At 31.1% G+C, this 18,170-nt stretch overlaps 2 protein-coding genes across 2 annotated transcripts; both read right to left on the reverse strand.

Moving 5' to 3' along the window:
• Positions 1-377: 377 nt before the first annotated feature.
• LOC143058432 (uncharacterized) lies at positions 378-13,710 on the reverse strand. Its single transcript, XM_076231918.1, has 8 exons — positions 13,656-13,710; positions 13,025-13,288; positions 11,053-11,361; positions 9,692-9,991; positions 9,174-9,473; positions 8,052-8,345; positions 6,020-6,079; positions 378-476 (listed from the first exon to the last, which is right to left on the reverse strand). Exons 2-4 carry the CDS (start codon positions 13,260-13,262, stop codon positions 9,858-9,860), a joined length of 681 nt encoding a protein of 226 aa, XP_076088033.1. The 5' UTR covers positions 13,263-13,288; positions 13,656-13,710; the 3' UTR covers positions 378-476; positions 6,020-6,079; positions 8,052-8,345; positions 9,174-9,473; positions 9,692-9,857.
• Positions 13,709-17,737, reverse strand: LOC143058149 (vitellogenin receptor-like). The gene is made up of 4 exons (XM_076231611.1): positions 17,615-17,737; positions 15,599-15,773; positions 14,436-14,648; positions 13,709-13,766 (listed from the first exon to the last, which is right to left on the reverse strand). Exons 1-4 carry the CDS (start codon positions 17,673-17,675, stop codon positions 13,709-13,711), a joined length of 507 nt encoding a protein of 168 aa, XP_076087726.1. The 5' UTR covers positions 17,676-17,737.
• Positions 17,738-18,170: the final 433 nt, after the last annotated feature.

Consider the following 18,170-nt stretch of genomic DNA (forward strand, 5'->3'; position numbering starts at 1 on the left):
TTCCAATATGCTGAAATCATATGTCATACCCATCAATGCTTTTAAAAGCTTTGTTATTGAAAACTTCTTCAGACATTTTCAGTCTTCTAAAGAGTCACAATCTATTTGTCTTGTATCATTTTTAGAATAAAACCTAATCAGAAAAAACAATTCCCTGACGATATTTTATTTTGGCTTAATTTTGAAATACGCATACACAAAATCGTTGAATACTGTACACTGTATTTAATATTCTTTTTACGACTTAATACCCATGATTCCGTGATCTTATTTGTTTTCGATTGTAAACAAAATATTTTCACACACCCCTGTTACACTGATGCTATATACCATGTTTAATAATTTCCGATTTCTCGTAATATGAATGATTTTTTACATACCTGATCTTCGTCTGTATTTCCAAATTACGAAGACAAACGTTCCAAATGCAGCTACTGCACCAATACCACTAATTATTCCTATTACAATTGTGTTAGCTTAGAAAATATAAAAAAGAAATGTATACCTATAACTGCAAAATGATGTCTTTGAACTGATTGTTTTTTTTTATCTTAATTACAGTAAAATAATAATTAAATTTTTAGTTAAAGTCACTTTGCATTTAGTGAGTGCATAGTTCATAAATACGCTTCATAACATTATATTTATAGTATTTCTGAAACATTGATTTTAAGCTAGTTGTCTACGAAGTTACTGTCTGCAAGAACAACTGCAACCCTGACAAGTTTCCACGTAAAAACCTCTTAAGTGTTGCCTTGCAGACAATCTTTTTATCGTCTAATTTGAAGTATACGGAAGGTTTCCCCTTCAAGACATTTGCTTGAGTCGAATTTTTATTACACTAAATCAGTCTCAACGTAAAAAAACCATCAACTCATTTTAGGTATAGGGATTAAAAATGAAAAAAAGATTGTGTCACGTGGTCAATACTTCGGACGATACTAATATATTGCATTGCTGTGATGAGCCCGGAATTAAAACTTTATAAAATTTAATATTCAAAATAAGTGGATCAAAAAAATTAAAACGATATAATATCAAATAATTATCATTGAATTTTATATAATCTTCATTAAGCATAGACATACGCAAACATACGCATTAACTACATTCACACTTACAAGTTACAATACCATAATTATAAATGTCTTTGATAACATTATTCCGGTTTCAATATTTCTTATCGTACTTGATTTGATAATGTATATATTTATTTTGAAAATTTTATAGATTTGTTATCTTTGTTTCTGTTATGTTTAAAATGAAATGTGCCTTATATATGGATAAAAAAAAATAACTGTTATAAGGGTGTTTGTATCAAAAGGTTTTTATCTGATATATTTTATAGCCTTAGAATGTGTCTTTTTTTATAAAAGAAAGTGGTGTGTCATATTTTTCTCGCCAGTATTCAGTATTATAAGGGCATGCAATTACATAAGCCATTTTATACTCTTTCCATTGAACTAATAATTCTTTGGAAGGAATGATGGTGAGGAGGAATATTGTGTTTAAACACTTTCAATGTGTTGTTATCTAGGTATTTTAAAACAAAATTAAGAGGGAATTTATATTCAAATTTTCTTTGAGAATTATTCACCTCTTAAAGTACCACTAGCTGTCAAATTCAGGTTTACCGCTTAGACACACATTCTCATATTTGATTTATAATAATGTAAAACATTTATCCGACTATTTAAAGTCTAAAATAAACAATTTACAGGGCATGGGCTCGATAACATGTAGCTTCTTTCGTGTGTATTTTACTTTAGACGCCATCTAATTAATTAAGTCTTCCCATGATCATATAAAAAAAATCACAAAAATACTGAACTTAGAGGAAAACCAATTCGGAAAGTCCATAATTACATGGCAAAATCAAATAACAAAACGCATCAAAAACGAATGGACAAGAACTGTCATATTCCTGACTTGGTACAGGCATTTTCAAATGTAGAAAATGGTGGATGAAACCTGGTTTTATAGCGCTAAACCTCTCACTTTGATGACAGTCTCATCAAATTCCGTCATATTTACAGTAAAGCGTTAAGTAAACAGACACAATACATAATATAGTCAAAATATGGGTACATCAGTCATCATCGTATAACAATTTTAAAAGGAACAATTTAACAGAACATAAAAACATCTACAAACACATTTATTGATTTGTGTGTCTGATGTCAGAAAATTTTATACGTCACATAGATTTGTCGTTCAATATGCATACAAACAGTTTTAAAATTTACATAGGCAATGTTAGCATATAGGGTTAAAAATTAAAAGTATGCAAGAATAAATTTCAGAAATAGACCGAGATTGAAAATAGTCCAAATGTTATATATAGAATTTATAAGAATCCACAAATAGTTAATTCCACTATGCGATTGAATGATTTTGACGTTCATGGTTCAACGTATTTTGTAATTCACAATAGAAATATATCAATGACATAAAATAGAACAATTTCATAGTGATGGGATCTTTTAAAGTTCAGAGTCACGTTATAAGTACCAAAGAAATACAAAAAGTCGCATATTCAAAACACACAACCAAAAAATGAAAGACAATACACACACATTGACGAGATGTATAAGTACCGAGCCACGTCGAACAGATATCACATAAAACAATTCAACAGTAAAAGTAATATTAATAATAGAACAAAGACAAATGAAAGAACTATAAAACACGTTGTTAAGATGATAAGGTGGGGGAAATTTATAATTTCAAAATTAAAACGTCTCGTTTGTCATAAATTTTGGTACTGAGATGACTGTGTAAGTCAAATTCGAGATATAAGTCTAAAAATGAGGCGGAGGAAGCCGTGTCTGTTGTTTCTTTAATATCTAGTTCTGAGGGATATATTAATGGGACCCAACCACAAAAGTTCGGATTGTTTATTGAAAGAACATCATCAATATATCTGAAAGTGAAATTAAATAATCTGGCTTCTTTGATCCTCTTGTTTTTGAAAAGTGTCTGGAGGAACTCCGATTCATAAGAAAATAAGAAGAAGTCGACAAGAAGAGGCGCAAAGTTTGTTCCCGTAGGAATGCCGACAGCGATGTAAATTAAGATTTAAATATAGATAAATTAAGCTAACTTATGCATTTGGATTATTCTAGGTCTGTTTAATTTCATATTATAGATGTCAAATATATGTTTATTTTCGTTTTAACCTGTACGAGAATATTTTTTTTTGAGGATCAAATCAGTGAATCAAATGATTTACCTTAAAGTGTGTTTCCCTCTCAATGTTGACATTCTTTTCTTTTAAATATTTTTACACGCACATTGCATGCGTTATCCATCTCTAGCTAAGGGGTTACATTGAAGTTCACATAAGGTCGAATTATTTAAACGCAAGTGAATAATTCATCATCAAATTTTCTTAACTGATTTTGAAAAAAATGAACGATACTGTCTGCTGAAAGCAAATGATTATTTCACTATTAAACTTTCATTAATGATTGTACAAGAAAAATACTATTTTATATTTGTAATATATCTCGCTAAGGTTTTTCTTGTTTATGAGTGTAAAATAACATTGAATGTATATTTGTATTACTTATTTAAGGATAATTGTAAATGAGTAGTTTTAGCATATATTGTTGTTTTGAATAGCTTTCTTTAAAAAAAAATAGCGGATCGCGGATATCTTTTAGTTTAAGGAATATTTTATTTTCTGATATACCTCTTTCATCAAGTATGTCATTTACATACCGAATATTATATTCAATCGATTTATTCAACAATAAGTATTTTTCTTTTGTTTGTATGTTCTGATTGTCCCATTATATCAAGGAAAGTTAATGGGATAATTGTCTGTCCACCCTTTACATTAATCCAAGTTTTAATGAATTGCTGATACAACTCAGGAAGGGTTCTTAACTTTTTTGATTTTGTCAATAATTTGTATAAATGTTGCGTTATGCTTGTCTCTTTCTTATCTTATTTCATATGAAGTTGCTTTTTAAATGTCATATACTTTTTTTTTTTTATCAAAAAAGGGAAATGAAGGAGAAATAACAAATTTCCTTTTTTGATTTAGTTTGATTGTACAAATTTCAGGGGCCTAAGCCCCCACCCTTTTGTCTCTTTTTTTTAATAAGTGGATACGAACGAGGTCATTAACTTATTATAATACAATTAGATTTTCAATATAACAATATTGATTAGAGGTCTTCTTTTTCAATTTCACTTTACCAACTTTTCAATCTACTCCGTTTTTACTAATATGCATCAAATGGATAAGTCATAATATATATTTCATTTGAACACATCTGATAGAATTGAGAAGAGCTAGACTATGTGTTAACGCAAAATACTAATTCATTAAAGATTAAATATAAACACAGATCATGGTACATGCATTGGTATGCAAATGTCATGTGTTCAATCGTTTTAATTATGCAATCGCCCTTAATGCAAAATGCCATATTTCTAATTGAAAACGTCGTACAAGTAAGATACAAAAACACAAATAAACGAGACGATAACAACCAGCGATATAGTTTTTCTTTACTTGTGGTCAGGTCATTTTCCTCGTCTTACTCATCGGGATTACCTAACTAGTCGTACACAAAAAAAAAATGGCCAGTTTTTTTGTTATCTTTGTATGAGACTTATGAAGACGAAACGCGCATCTGGCGTAATAAATTATAATCCTGGTACCTTTGATAACTATTTGTTCTGTTAAATACATGATAGATAGTGCAGGTATGTATACTTATTGTATTTGTATCAATCTGAGTTTTTTCAACTGATTTTTATAGTTTGATTTTATGTTGTACTTTTACATCACTGTTCAAGGTCAGGGGGTCCCGCTCATATGTTAAACCACACCACATCATGTATGTATGTGCATGTCCAAATCAGGAGCCTGTAATTCAGCGTTTTGTTTATTTGTGACCTATTTGTTTATCGTTCATTTTTTGTACATGAATTAGGCCATAAGTGTTCTCGTATGAATTGTCCTACCTTTTCATTTCGAGGCCTTTTATATCTGACTATGCGGTATGGGCTTTGCCCATTGTCGTAGGTCGTACGGTGACCTACAGTTGTTAATTTCTGTGTCATTTGGTCTCTTGTGTAGAGTTGTCTCATTGACAATTATACTGCGTCTTCTATTTTTTTTCTATATTCTTAAACAAGAAGACCTCATTTTGTGTGTCGCTTCTCTACCTTCCACTTAGATGATTCAACATGCCTCTGTGTTCTATAGGTACCATGAATAGTCGAATTTGTCATCCATTCTAAAAATTATTCAGTTGGGGTTATTTTGGGAGTTAAACGAAATAAAGGCGCCCGGATATTGTTTCCGTTCATCAGTCCGACTTTTAAGTCATAGACAAGACTTTGGATTGTAAACATCCACATAATATTTATATTACTCTGCGACAGGACAATTATTTTCGCGTTTATCTGATACTACTATAATATATAGATATTCTCTATATAATATAGCAGTGATCGGCGTGGAGCAGAAACTTGGATTTGATAGTTAATAGAAAATAGACTTTATTTAAAACATTAGTATGTTCATAGTATACAGTAACGCGAAAATAATGGAACGTAAAAGATAACAAAACACACAACGGACTTTTGAAAAAAAACGAGAGAGGGCTTAAAAATTGTCTAGTTTCCAAGTATCTACATGTAGTATGACTTTTGATATGTTTTCTGGGCAGACATAAAATCTTTTTCAAAAATTATTCCTACTATAGTTTACATACTTTCAAGCAAGCTCTCAATGCTCGCACTTTCGCGGATGTGTTCTAGATATTATCAAAAATAAAAAGGACCAAGGTTATAACTTTGTATGCATCCGATTGATGTAGCCTTTGAAATAATTTGTAATACCAACGAACTAACCTTCTTATAGATTGTAATTTAAGATTGTTCTGTCAGCAATCTGGTCCATGTTTAGCAATGACCACAAATTTAGATAGATTTAAATATAACTTTATCTGCAACTAAACTACACAAATATATCTTATATAAAAAAAAAGATACTAACTATGATCCACTTTTCCTGCATTTTCGTTACTTGGCGCTTGTTGTGTAACTCCAGCCTGGACTACAAAATAACACATTGAATTATTTAATGTAGTACATTGCATTTGTTTAATCAAATATCATGTGTATATGCTTTTAAAAATTGTAATTCATGAAGTCTTGAACAAGAACAAAAGTAAAGTTTCAGAATTGTTTAAAAAAAAACATTATTTGTGTATTCAATAGCTTATTCATAAATTGATAGAGTATAATTGGCCCAAGGAACTATGGAGTAATGTTATAAATTGAATAAGTACTGTCAATAATTGTTGTAACTAAATGAACCCTTTTCACAAAGAAAATCGTAAAAACATAATTAGTTCGGAAGAAATTGCTTTATTTATAAGTTGCTATTGTCTTTGCACTATATTGAAGTAACCGCGAGGAAGATTGGTATTTTGGAATGATTGATGTTTTGTTTTTAAATTTGTATGTGTTTCACACCGATCTAATGCTAAGTTTATTGGGCAATTAAGCACTTTATCGCTACATTCTATATGTGAATGTTACAAGTTCAGTAGTTATAGATAGATGCTTTCTGTCTGATATTATTTTCTGTCGTATTATGTTATCAATTTGGAATGTTTTAGTGCTTTTTTATATGTGAAATTAGGAATTATACATAATAACCAAAAAAAGTAGGAATTACATGATGCACTTAGTTAAAACAAGTAATTCCGGAAACTGCCCAGTTATTACCTGTAATTGCTCTATTTTCTAATTACTTGAGCTTTATCTAACAGGGAGTAAAAAATATCAGCCACACACACACTAAACCAAATCTCGCTTCAGTATTTTAATGACCGTTTTTGTCCTATTAGAATCGAAGTAATTCATGGAAGCCATAGATTGTTGGACATTTACACATGGTCTGGGCTGTGATATTCGAATTTTATTCTGAGAGTAAGCGAGGGATAAAATTAACAAACCAAAAATGTGCATGCCGTTAGATAAATTTTAAGAATATTTGATCAACATCTTGTAAACCTAATGTTTATGACTTAATTATTTTAAACCAAATCGGACTTTGTCTGTTCTTTTTTTCAGGTTTTTGCGGGTGCTGGAAGAAGTACGTGTGCCCTGCAGTCGACCATTTTACTATAGATACAAAATACGTATGTATTCTGCTTCTGTTTGAAGTGAACCGATACATATGAATCATTATAGATGTTGCAGCTTACTTTGCGGTGTACGTTAAAATATTGCCAATTTTATTGAGAAGTAACGCCGGTAAAATAAAGGTTCATGTTTTCATGGGTAAATTGTAAATTGTCGGCTAAACCTTTATTTGTACATTGTAGAATATATAACAAGTAAGGCCTACTATAACAAGTATTTGTATTCGATTCCAAAATGGAGAAAGCTCAGAGACAAATAAATTTTACGTATGCCGACAATGATCGATTTTGTTTGTACATTTGTATTGATAATTTTCAATAACAACTGTTCACATTAGTGATGGACTGTGTGAATGACAAGCTTCACCAATTATCCAAATAATTGTTACGTCCGAAATCATTTACAGGAAATATACATTTTTCTTACACTTAACTTAACTTTTTAGTAGAAATTATGTGGTTGGTTTTCTAAACGTTGTTGGTCCATCGCACTTTAGCGTAATACACCATCGTACTTTAACGAACACACAACCATCGCACTTTAGCGTTAAACACCATCGTACTTTAGCGTAGACCATCGCACTTTAGCGTGACCATCGCACTGAGTACCATCGCACTTTAGAGTCCTACATATTTACTGAATTGTTTAATATTTACGTTTAATTCCTACATTCACCTATGTACTGTCACATACACATTCTTTAACATTTCATCATATCTGTACCTTTATAGCAGACTAACAGTTATGGATTTTCTCGTTTTGTCGATTGGATAAGGTCATGCGTTAACCCTTAAGTACTAAGATCTTCTCCACCGTGACGTCTTTAAACAGCTGTTTCATTCAGAGTCATAAACAATCTCCTTATTTTATATTACCTGTTAACTGTATTGGAAGGCTACTACCAGTACCAACAGAATTAACAGCAAAACATGTGTATTATCCAGACAGCTTTTCTTTTGCTTTCTCAATTATTAACGATGGATTTTCAACTGTGACTCCTTTAATTCCTATCGAACGCGATGAAATTATTGTTGTAGAGCCATGTGTATATATTTGCCAGTACACCTTTGTTACTACAGGGAACGAATTAGAAATGACACATGGTAGAGCTATTGTATAACCAGTGGCAGTAAGGTGCGTTATAGATGGTACAACCACCTCTGGGAGACCTACAAGACAAGACAAGTTTATTAATACTCTCAGGCATTCATTGTGTGCATTAAGAGCAACATAATGTAAGTATACAAAATAATAAATTAGTCAATAAATATTACAAAAAAAGTTCGCTGTGGTGTACAAGTAATTTTTAAATGTTATGTAATAACACAAATTAAAATCAGCGAGATTGCAATTGAGAAATATGATGAAACTGAGTCTGTTTTTCTTTTTAATTTCCCCACAATGTTGCAGACTGATGTCCCAGTGATCAACACACGCCAACAAAATAAGAATAACAAAACCATGTTAACCTAGCGGGGCTATCGCAGCGATACCATGACATATACAATTACAAGTAGCTCTATACCTTAATATTTAAAAAAAAACCTTTGTTTTAATAGTAAACATGATAAATGAATATGATGTATCTTATCTAGCATAGAAATGTATATTGGGAAAACCATGCTCAAACTGACATTTTTAATTTTTCACCTTTATTTGTACATTTATATGTTTTGGGAAAAAAAGACATCAGTCATGATCTTAATGACACAAACATTTGGCCATCATCGGAGTATTACTCGTTCAAATGTAAGGTACTTTTTATACAGCAACACATTGTTTATTTCTCAATTTACCATGTTAAATTTAGCTTGATGCTTATGAGCATCCATTAAATATCGTCAAATTGATTGACACTTGGTCTTGTGTACTTTTCAGATTTGGAGCATATTTTTCAGGCAATAAGTAGTTTGTTTGACCTCTTTGTATTTTCCTTCGAAAATTAAAGGAAAAGTGTTTTAAAATGCTGATTGCACTACATTTCTCTTTAAAGGTACCTCCAATGACAGTAAGTTTAGTTGATGAACTGTACCCAATTCCAAATGCATTGACAGCAAAACATTTATAAAGTCCTGAATCCGAATCCGTTGCATGTAACAAAGTCATTGACGGATTGTCAACCGTAATACCGTCTGTACCAGAGGTTCCATTACTTATCACCTTGGAAATGCCATTATATATTTTTTCCCAGTAAACTTTGGTTGGAGGTGGATTGCCGGATATTGCACAAAATAACCGCACCTTTTCTCCATACTTTATTTCTGGCAAATCATCCGCGATCGTGACAGTTGGCAGCTCTATAATATACAAATAAAGTGTATGTGGAATATTATCGTATATAAACTACTTACACGCCAGTTAATTACAAACGGAAAGTTAAGACTCATTTTTTTTTACAACTGTACAATGCATAACAGTCGTTATTGTGGAAACATTTAATCAATTTATTCTGTGTTAAATCATTCGGGTCAGAATATAAACAAATGATAAGAGGCAATATTTGATAATGAACTACCTCCAATTACGTCCAACTTTATGAATTCGCTAAATCCTGTTCCAATATCGTTTATTGCTACACATCTGTACGTTCCTATATCTGTAGTAGTACTTTCCATTATAGTTAGCGATGGTGTGTCTACAGAAACGCCTTGAATACCAACTGTCCAATCATTCAGGATGTGTTAAGTCCCATGGACTACTTTCTCCCAATACACATTATTAGCAGGAGGGTCCGATGATATGTTACAGAGTAATGTAATCTCTTCACCGTACCCTATGGAATAATTTCTAACTCCAACGAACACCATCGGCACATCTGCATTTAGAATATTAAGTGTTAATAAATATATATGTGAGCATACATGTACAGTTCTAAACAAAGATAACACTTTAAAAATGGGGTGTGTCCGAATCGGTTTCATACACATATCGTATAATGTACAAACAAAACACAAATATAGTCAACTCATCTAAAATCCAACAGACAGAAAAGCAACACTTTGAATAATATGACAGAATATTGCCTAATGTTTACGAAGATGGATATGTAGACTTGGTGTAATAAAAAAAATTAAGAAAGATGTCTTAATCTGTTCAAATCAATATCATTATATGTTTGATAGATCGATCTTTTGTATGCGTATCAAGGGGAATTAGTTGACCGAGGATAGTATCTTGCAGAAGAAGATGCCAATGAAGGAAACACACAAACAATGAGAGAATAGTAAAAAAATAGAGATTAGTCAGACAAGATTAGGGTGTCCTTATATTCATGTTTCAACCACCTGTGGAAACAACAATCAGTCAAATGTGTCGAATCGGAATTAGGACAGTCGAATCTGGCTACATGATACATCAGGGGACTTTACATGGTGCGTCTGTTGAATGTAAAATAATGAGAGTATGTGAATAATATTGGCTACCTTGCTGTTTGGTATAGGTTCTGCTCATTGTGGAATATCTTAATCTGACCTATTGTTTTCGCATGCTACGAAAATTGGTATCTCGTAGAGAGTTGCCTCATTTGACAATCAAATCACATCTCCTCATTTCTATAGTATTTATTGAAATATCATACGGTGAGGTTTTTATCGTTGTTGAAGTAATGAAGTAAACTGTAGTTGCGTGTTGCCTGATAGCTATTAGATTGTTGGACAGTTTCGCATAATTGTAATATTGATACAGATATATTCCCTGCCTACAATAGTTTAGAATCAATTGTGTATGTGTTATGTTTTCAATTTATTAAGACTATGTAATAACAGCATTGATGATTAACCCCTTTTCACGTGTACGCTACTAAATCGGGATTATATGCATAAAAAAAATAATAAAAAAATAAGGAAAATGGAAAAAAAAAATGTCAGATTCACAAACCTCCAGTTATTGTAACATATACTGGTGTACTTTGTCCTGTTCCAATATCATTTCTCACGTAACAGATATATGTTCCCGATTCGGATGTTGTAGCATTTAAAATTGTGAGAGATGGTGTTTCTATTGAACTTCCTGATATTCCCTTGGTTTCTTTTACAATCTCTGTTATCACTCCACTATTATTGAACTGCCAATATATTTCACGAACGGGATTCCATTCAGATGTTTGAAATGAACAGTCAGTAGTCAAAGAACTTCCATAATCCACAACATAATGATTCAAATTAGTATGTACAACAGGATATTGGCCTGCAATATAACATGTCCTCTATTTGAATGTTAAAGAATATACCATTTAAAATTTAAATCTGTCAACACACTGCTATATAAGACCATGTGACAGTTACTATTAACAATGAATTCTGTTCAATCGATATAGAAAATTATATATACAAGGGGAACTAATAAAAACAACACTGTAAAACACCTTATGCGTATGTATTCACATGTGGATGCACACCAGGAACGACTATGGGCAAACGTTCGATAGCTGTTTCATGCATATCAAGTCACTCCGAGAGTCAACCGACCAAAAGGAATGCAATCACAAATACTTACCTAACAGATTTTGGTATTATCCGATTAGTTTTTTGAGAAAATTTGCTGCTCACACACCGATGGCGGTTTCCATACGCTCTTTGAAATCATATTATAATATATATTACCACCACTGCATAACACATTATATCTAGTTGCATACGAACAAAAATGGATAAAAAGTTCCCTTGAACTTGATAGTTTAATTGCAGTAAAAACATATGTTTCATTAACGGATGGCTTGACTGTTTCAAAGCACAATATATTTTTTATTTGGTGTTTTTTTTTAAATTATATATAGGTAATAAAGAGGTAAACATTTGATTGGTTACTTATAGTGATGTTATCTTTTTTTATATTTCAATAAAATGTTGTGTAAAATTTTGGTTTATAGTACAGGATAGGATAAAAGTTTACACATGCCTAGTATAACATTATTTGAAATAAAGATAAAACTTGAAATTTTTTTTTCAAGATATGAATCCAACAAAGACTAGTAGGGTACCTCAATGGTTGTATAAGAACTAGAAGAGGAATTTCTACTCATTCTTGCGTTATTGCTGCTAAGAAGAAGAACATTTATAATTTCTGAATTGAAATCGTCTCATTTTGTAATAGATTTGGATACTTGCATGACCATTGTAGTAGAATAATCACATTCTATGAAACAATAAAGAGAGGGGAGAGACTTAGCTGTAATTTAGTATGTTTTAACTTTTATAAACTTTAATTCAAATCTAAAAAAGTAAAATCACAAAGATAATAAATTCAAAGAAAAATTCAAAACGGAAAGTCCCAAATTAAATGAGAAAATCAAACACTCAAACACATCAGACGAATGGGTGACAACTATCATATACCTGACTTGGAAAGACATTTTCTTTTGTAGAAAATGATGAATTAAACCTTGTTTTAAAGCAAGCTAGATGAAACTCTTACCTGAATGACAATCGGACCAATTTCATTATATTGACAGCAATTCGTGAACAAAGCAAACATACACAATTAGTAAAAATGTAACTAATAGGGGTACAGCAGTCAACATTATATAATAATCTTAATGAATATAAATACAAAAACATATGTTACAAATGAGCACAATAAAACATATAGACAAAGCACATTAGCAAACACGAAAGACAAGAATACAAAATTTACAGTTGCACAATAACACAATGACGTGATGTAAAAGTGCAGAGCCACTAGTATTTTCTAGACAAAGCTTGTGTCTGGCATACACAATTCTAATAACTGCATCTATGTTGAGTTCCCTTCATAACAGGATCAGGAAAATAAATTTAGTATGTGACTTTTATCTATGATAATTAATTTGAAAACAGTAATGAATATTCAAACGTGTTTTGTTACGAATTACCTTTTTCGTTAACGTAAAGAACACCATGTATCGTATCTGTTTCTGAGTATATAACAAAAGGTCTTCGCAATCCTCCGGAAATTTTAACTTGAAGCAGCTGCATATTATTTGAACAGTATATGTCACCATCATATGCAGAAATGCCCATGCTTGCTCCAGGTGTTAGAGTGCTAGAAACCTTCATCATATAAGTACCATTCGAATCCGTGGATTTTAATACGCCTTCCACATTTTCCATCCAGTAAAGCTGACCACTATTATAATCTGATACAAAGATAGATGCTGTGCATTATCATTCATTAAAGCATGGTAAAATGTCATTAAATACACCAGTTTTATACTGGTTAACGTTGTGAAAACGTCTTTTTTTTGTGCAAGGAATCAGGGGATGATGCTTAATATAAGACACTGTTAGTTTAAATACAAAATATTTAGTTTATATACAAAATATTTAGTTTATGTACAAAATATTTAGTGTATATACACATATACTTGTAATTTATATACGTCAAATTTTTGATAGATATAAATTTGCTCTTTATATAATAACACACATACATAACGACAGCTTACAGACTCCAGTCATATATTTTTTTATAAAGACCACTTATGCATACAACAATGTACTAACCTATGCTAATTCCAGTGACTTTTTCTAACTTAACATCTATAAATGTATGTTTTTCAGAACCTTGATCGACTTATTGTTTTATTGGTTCCTAAGGTACTGTAGTACAGCCATCTGTTTGTAATATAAAAATGTTTTTATCCACAAGAACTAACATAGGATATACATTAATGCATACAACATATATAGAATTTGAGAGAAGCAGTGTGCTCGAAAATTAGACAAATATCCATTCAAGATCAAATAAATTAGACGTAAGCAACCGTAAAGGAGTCAAACCACATCGAATAGTCTACTTTGAAAGGCATAAAAGATAAAACAATTTAACTGATAACAAACTAATGGCGTTATTGATAACAAACCAATTTCTGTAATCTAATACTAGTATCAGTAAAGGCAACAGTAGTATATCACTTTTCAGTATTCACAAATCGATTTGTTGAAAATAAATCTGAGTAAAAAAACAGATCCATACACAACATACATAGAAAACGTAGACCAAAGACAACAAAAAGAAAAAAACAACACAAAAAATAAACAACAACAACAAATGAATTTCATGACAAATTGGGATTTTTATGAATTAATGTTATAACCAATATATGACACTCATGTCACTGATTGATATGATATATTTCCTAAATATATGATTAAAACATGTTAATGTGTGTGTCATTTTGGTCTGTTGCGGAGAGCTGTCTCATAGGAAATTATATCACATCTTTTTTTTATATATATATGGTCTTGTTATTATTTACCCTGTGTATCTAGTCAGATACAAACCTTTCTTTGAAATCTATTGTAAGAGCGAATATTATGTCATCTTGTAGTATCAAAGTTTTATCAGACCCGTCTAAATTGCTTCTGTACAGATTTCCTTTGAATTGTTCGGTCCAATATAAATGGTTATTAACTGGATCAATTGCCAATCCTGTAGGTTTATCTGCAGCTGTAACAGTTTCCAAATTGTACACCTTTTCTGATGGATACCTAAATCTGAAGATAAAATACTGTGAATTCATTTATTTTCGTGGGTATCAATTTTCTTGGATTGACGTACCAAATATTGCATCTTCGTGGTTATTTGATATCGTGGTTGTGCCAATCTCTGCATAAAAAGCATATATGAAATTTACAAATCGTTGAACATTTTAATCTGTGGTTTACCTGTTCCCACGAAATCAATGAAAATTAGCATCCAACGAACATGAATAAATCTATAGTTCTTTATAATGTATCTATTCTAAACAGTAAGTTTTGAAGTATTCTATAACGATAACATAAAAAGTTACAATTATTGAAATTTTTCCTTCAGCTTGTTTGCAAAACGAGATTTTTGCAATGCACTGAAGACCCGATAGTGGCCTTCGGATGTCGTCTGCTCGTTGGTCGGATTGTTGTCTTTTTGACACATTCCCAATTACCATTCCCATTCCCATTGACTAAACCACGTAATTAAATAGCAACGAAATAACGTTTTTTTTTCAACTTTTAACTGAAAATAGTACCCAGAAATGAATAAATCCACAGTATACCAATTTATTATTATTATGCTGGAAAAATAATATTAAAGGGTCAATGTTAGATAACATTTATGTATGTTTTAAGCCAGTAGCATGTTATTCAATGGTTTACGTTCGTTCATTTCTTTTCTATTTTTTTTTTGTTCAAAAGCGATCATATACTAAAAAAAGACGTTGTTTTGACCCATTTGAGCCATTTTCGTTTTTTATGTCGGGGCAATCGGGGCAATTATAGCTGAACATATTGTATTAGTTTTTCACGTTCATGAAGTTGTACGGTCACTTGAATTGTCTTTTGCTTTAACAGTTACGTATAGAACAAAAAGTGTAGATGTTAAAGTGTTTCCTTTCTTTAAGTTATACATATTATATTCATAAACTCATATACATCAATAAAATATTATTTTAGAACAGTAAGCTTACCTTAATATGTCGTTTTTATCAAATCTTGGAAAATAAATATACATATTTTTATAATCATATTCTATAGAATAAATGTCACTTTGTAGATCAGTCAGTAGATATGATGCATCTCCAGTATCCAGGTTGATAACTTTGATGTAGTTATAACCCGTTAGGATAATCATGTTTGGAAGACCTGGAATATATAACACCACAAACATGTAATACATCCATAACATGATTCTATGACTTGCAATAATAATAATTTCTTTCAAAATCTCAATTTAGTTTAGTCAATCTCGGTTAGTATTTACGGTTTATTCGTATGTCATGCTGAAACACTACTGTAAAAAGAGAGTTGAGCGCTTCAATATTCTTAAGCTCGTCATATTTGGTGTGTCCTTGTCCCATGCCAGAAGTTGGACAGTTGTTTTCTTTGGTTCATATCTGTCTTGATTTCTATCCGTAAATAGTTTGTCTAATAACACACAAGTTAAGTTCCTCCTTTTATAAAATTTCAAGATAACATAATACTGAATGTAACTGTATAATTATGTTTAGGTTGCCTATGACAGTAAGCTGAAATATAGTCTGGAAGAGTTTGGCAAAAAAGCAAGACAAGTATTATTTTTTTTCTTAGAGCAAAGACCTCGCTGGGCTCTTTTTCTATTTCGGTTAAAACATCTCTTTGATAAATTGATCGAAATCATTTCAACATACAACTCTGAAATATTCTTTTGGGATTATTTACGTGTGTACCTTACGGCAAAGCAGGAGTGAGATTGAATCAGGTAGACATCCAGTTGATCCTTTTATTACAACCAAATATATTGTATAACTTGCTAGACTGATTTTTGATTATTCAAACCCATTATTAAAAGAGGCTTTAGAAATTTCTAAATTCCTTTGATTTACAAATTGTATATTCTTGGTTTACATTTGTTAAAAAACAGGGGCAAACAAAACCCAGCGGAAAAGGCAAACGCATAGATCGAAAATAAACTGACAAAACCATTGCCACTTTGTTGTAATAAGATATGTCGTGATTATTTTGGAACCGAGATGCTGAAAAAAATGATAAACGGTCTGGTATGTATCGGTAGTCGGATTAAAACTCAAAATGGCCATCTATTCAATAGAATAAAACGTCTATAGTTTTAAATGATTGATTACTTATACAAAAGTAACATACTATCAATTTCGAATTTTGTGAAGTTCCCTTCAAGTACAAATTGAATCACATATGAAGATAGACAAATTACACGACAACGCGAAAAAAAAAAACATTTATTCGTAAAAGTGTTTATTTCATGCAAACAACACACATCTCTGATAGTAAGAAACCAATATTTTAGGAAACCTCAGCTGAACATAGGAAGAGATCGAAACTATATGAGTTCATTATATTCTGAAAGACGGAATGTGTTTCTTATAAGACCCAGAACAAAACATCGTTACAGAATCCAGTTATTTGAAGAAAAAAACAGTTTTTCATTTATCTCCATTTCAGTCAAACTGGAACTTTTAATGTAAATAATTTAACAAGTGGTCTATTCTAGGGGTGAATGATTGTACCTTTTTGGGATATCATATACAGTGTAGGAAAGAATATGTATTTCAAAGAAAAACAAATATCAGCAGAGCTCATATATGCAATATAGAACACAAAGCACAACACATTTTCCAAATAATCAAACGTCATAACTTGCAAGCCAGATAAAAGTTTCTTTCGGGATGCTTTTTATTTGTTTTTCTTTCCATATATGTGTTTTGTATTTAGTATTGATGTGTTTTAGGAGTTTCTCGCTGTATTGAAGACCTATTGGTGACCTTCTTTTGTTGTCTGTTCTATGGTCAGGTTGTTGTCACTTTGACATATTCTCTGTTTCCATTCTCAATTTCATTTTATTTTAGTTTTTTCTTTTTTCTATTTTGTTTTGATTTTGTCTTATTTCATTTTTGCTTTTCATTTTATTTTAATGTGATTATAATCATTTTCACAACCTTTCAATATTGTATCACATGTACGTTGCCTACCTTGACTAACAAAACATAACACAATAATCGATGTATACAAAAATATTGCTTGGAACTCCATTTCGTGATCCACAGGCTTCAACGGAAAATGTTGAATGTTCCTGTCTTAAAAGTAACACCAACTTTCATCACGAATATTTGTAAATACATGACTCGTTTTCTATTAATAAAGAATATTCATTTGACTTTAACGCCAGATTTCCATTGTCAACAAGTGGTCCGTATGATTGAACCTATAGATAATTAATAAATAGAAAATTAATCATGGTTCGAATATACCTTACAGGTTTTTTTAATTCACTACATATTTTCTATTTATACTAATCATTCAGCAGATTTATATGCTACACTTTCGTTTTTAATAAGAACTTGTTACTTATGTTTACTACATAAACTTCATTGAAACAATTTTAAAGCAAACACGGAACTCTACGTATCAAATGGAATATGAAAAAAATCAAACATCAAGCTAATGGACACGACCGTACATACTTTGTAGGAACTTAATAAAGAGAAATATGAAAAGATTACCTCCTGTTATAAGTGTTGTCGTCTT

The sequence above is a fragment of the Mytilus galloprovincialis genome, chromosome 14 (assembly GCF_965363235.1).
Source record: "Mytilus galloprovincialis chromosome 14, xbMytGall1.hap1.1, whole genome shotgun sequence".
In the NCBI taxonomy this organism is placed as follows: Eukaryota; Metazoa; Mollusca; class Bivalvia; order Mytilida; family Mytilidae; genus Mytilus; species Mytilus galloprovincialis.

Coding starts and splice junctions, on each gene's coding strand:
- LOC143058149 (XM_076231611.1), bottom strand. CDS start 17,675: ATGGAGTTCCAAGCAATATTTTTGTATACATCGATTATTGTGTTATGT. Junction 15,774..17,614: donor GTTATGTTTTGTTAGTCAAG/GTAGGCAACGTA, acceptor TATATATTCCAG/GTCTTCCAAACATGATTATC. Junction 13,767..14,435: donor ACAATAGATTTCAAAGAAAG/GTTTGTATCTGA, acceptor TATTACAAACAG/ATGGCTGTACTACAGTACCT.
- LOC143058432 (XM_076231918.1), bottom strand. CDS start 13,262: ATGGAAAATGTGGAAGGCGTATTAAAATCCACGGATTCGAATGGTACT. Junction 11,362..13,024: donor TCTTTACGTTAACGAAAAAG/GTAATTCGTAAC, acceptor GTTATATTGCAG/GCCAATATCCTGTTGTACAT. Junction 9,992..11,052: donor ATATGTTACAATAACTGGAG/GTTTGTGAATCT, acceptor TTCTAAATGCAG/ATGTGCCGATGGTGTTCGTT.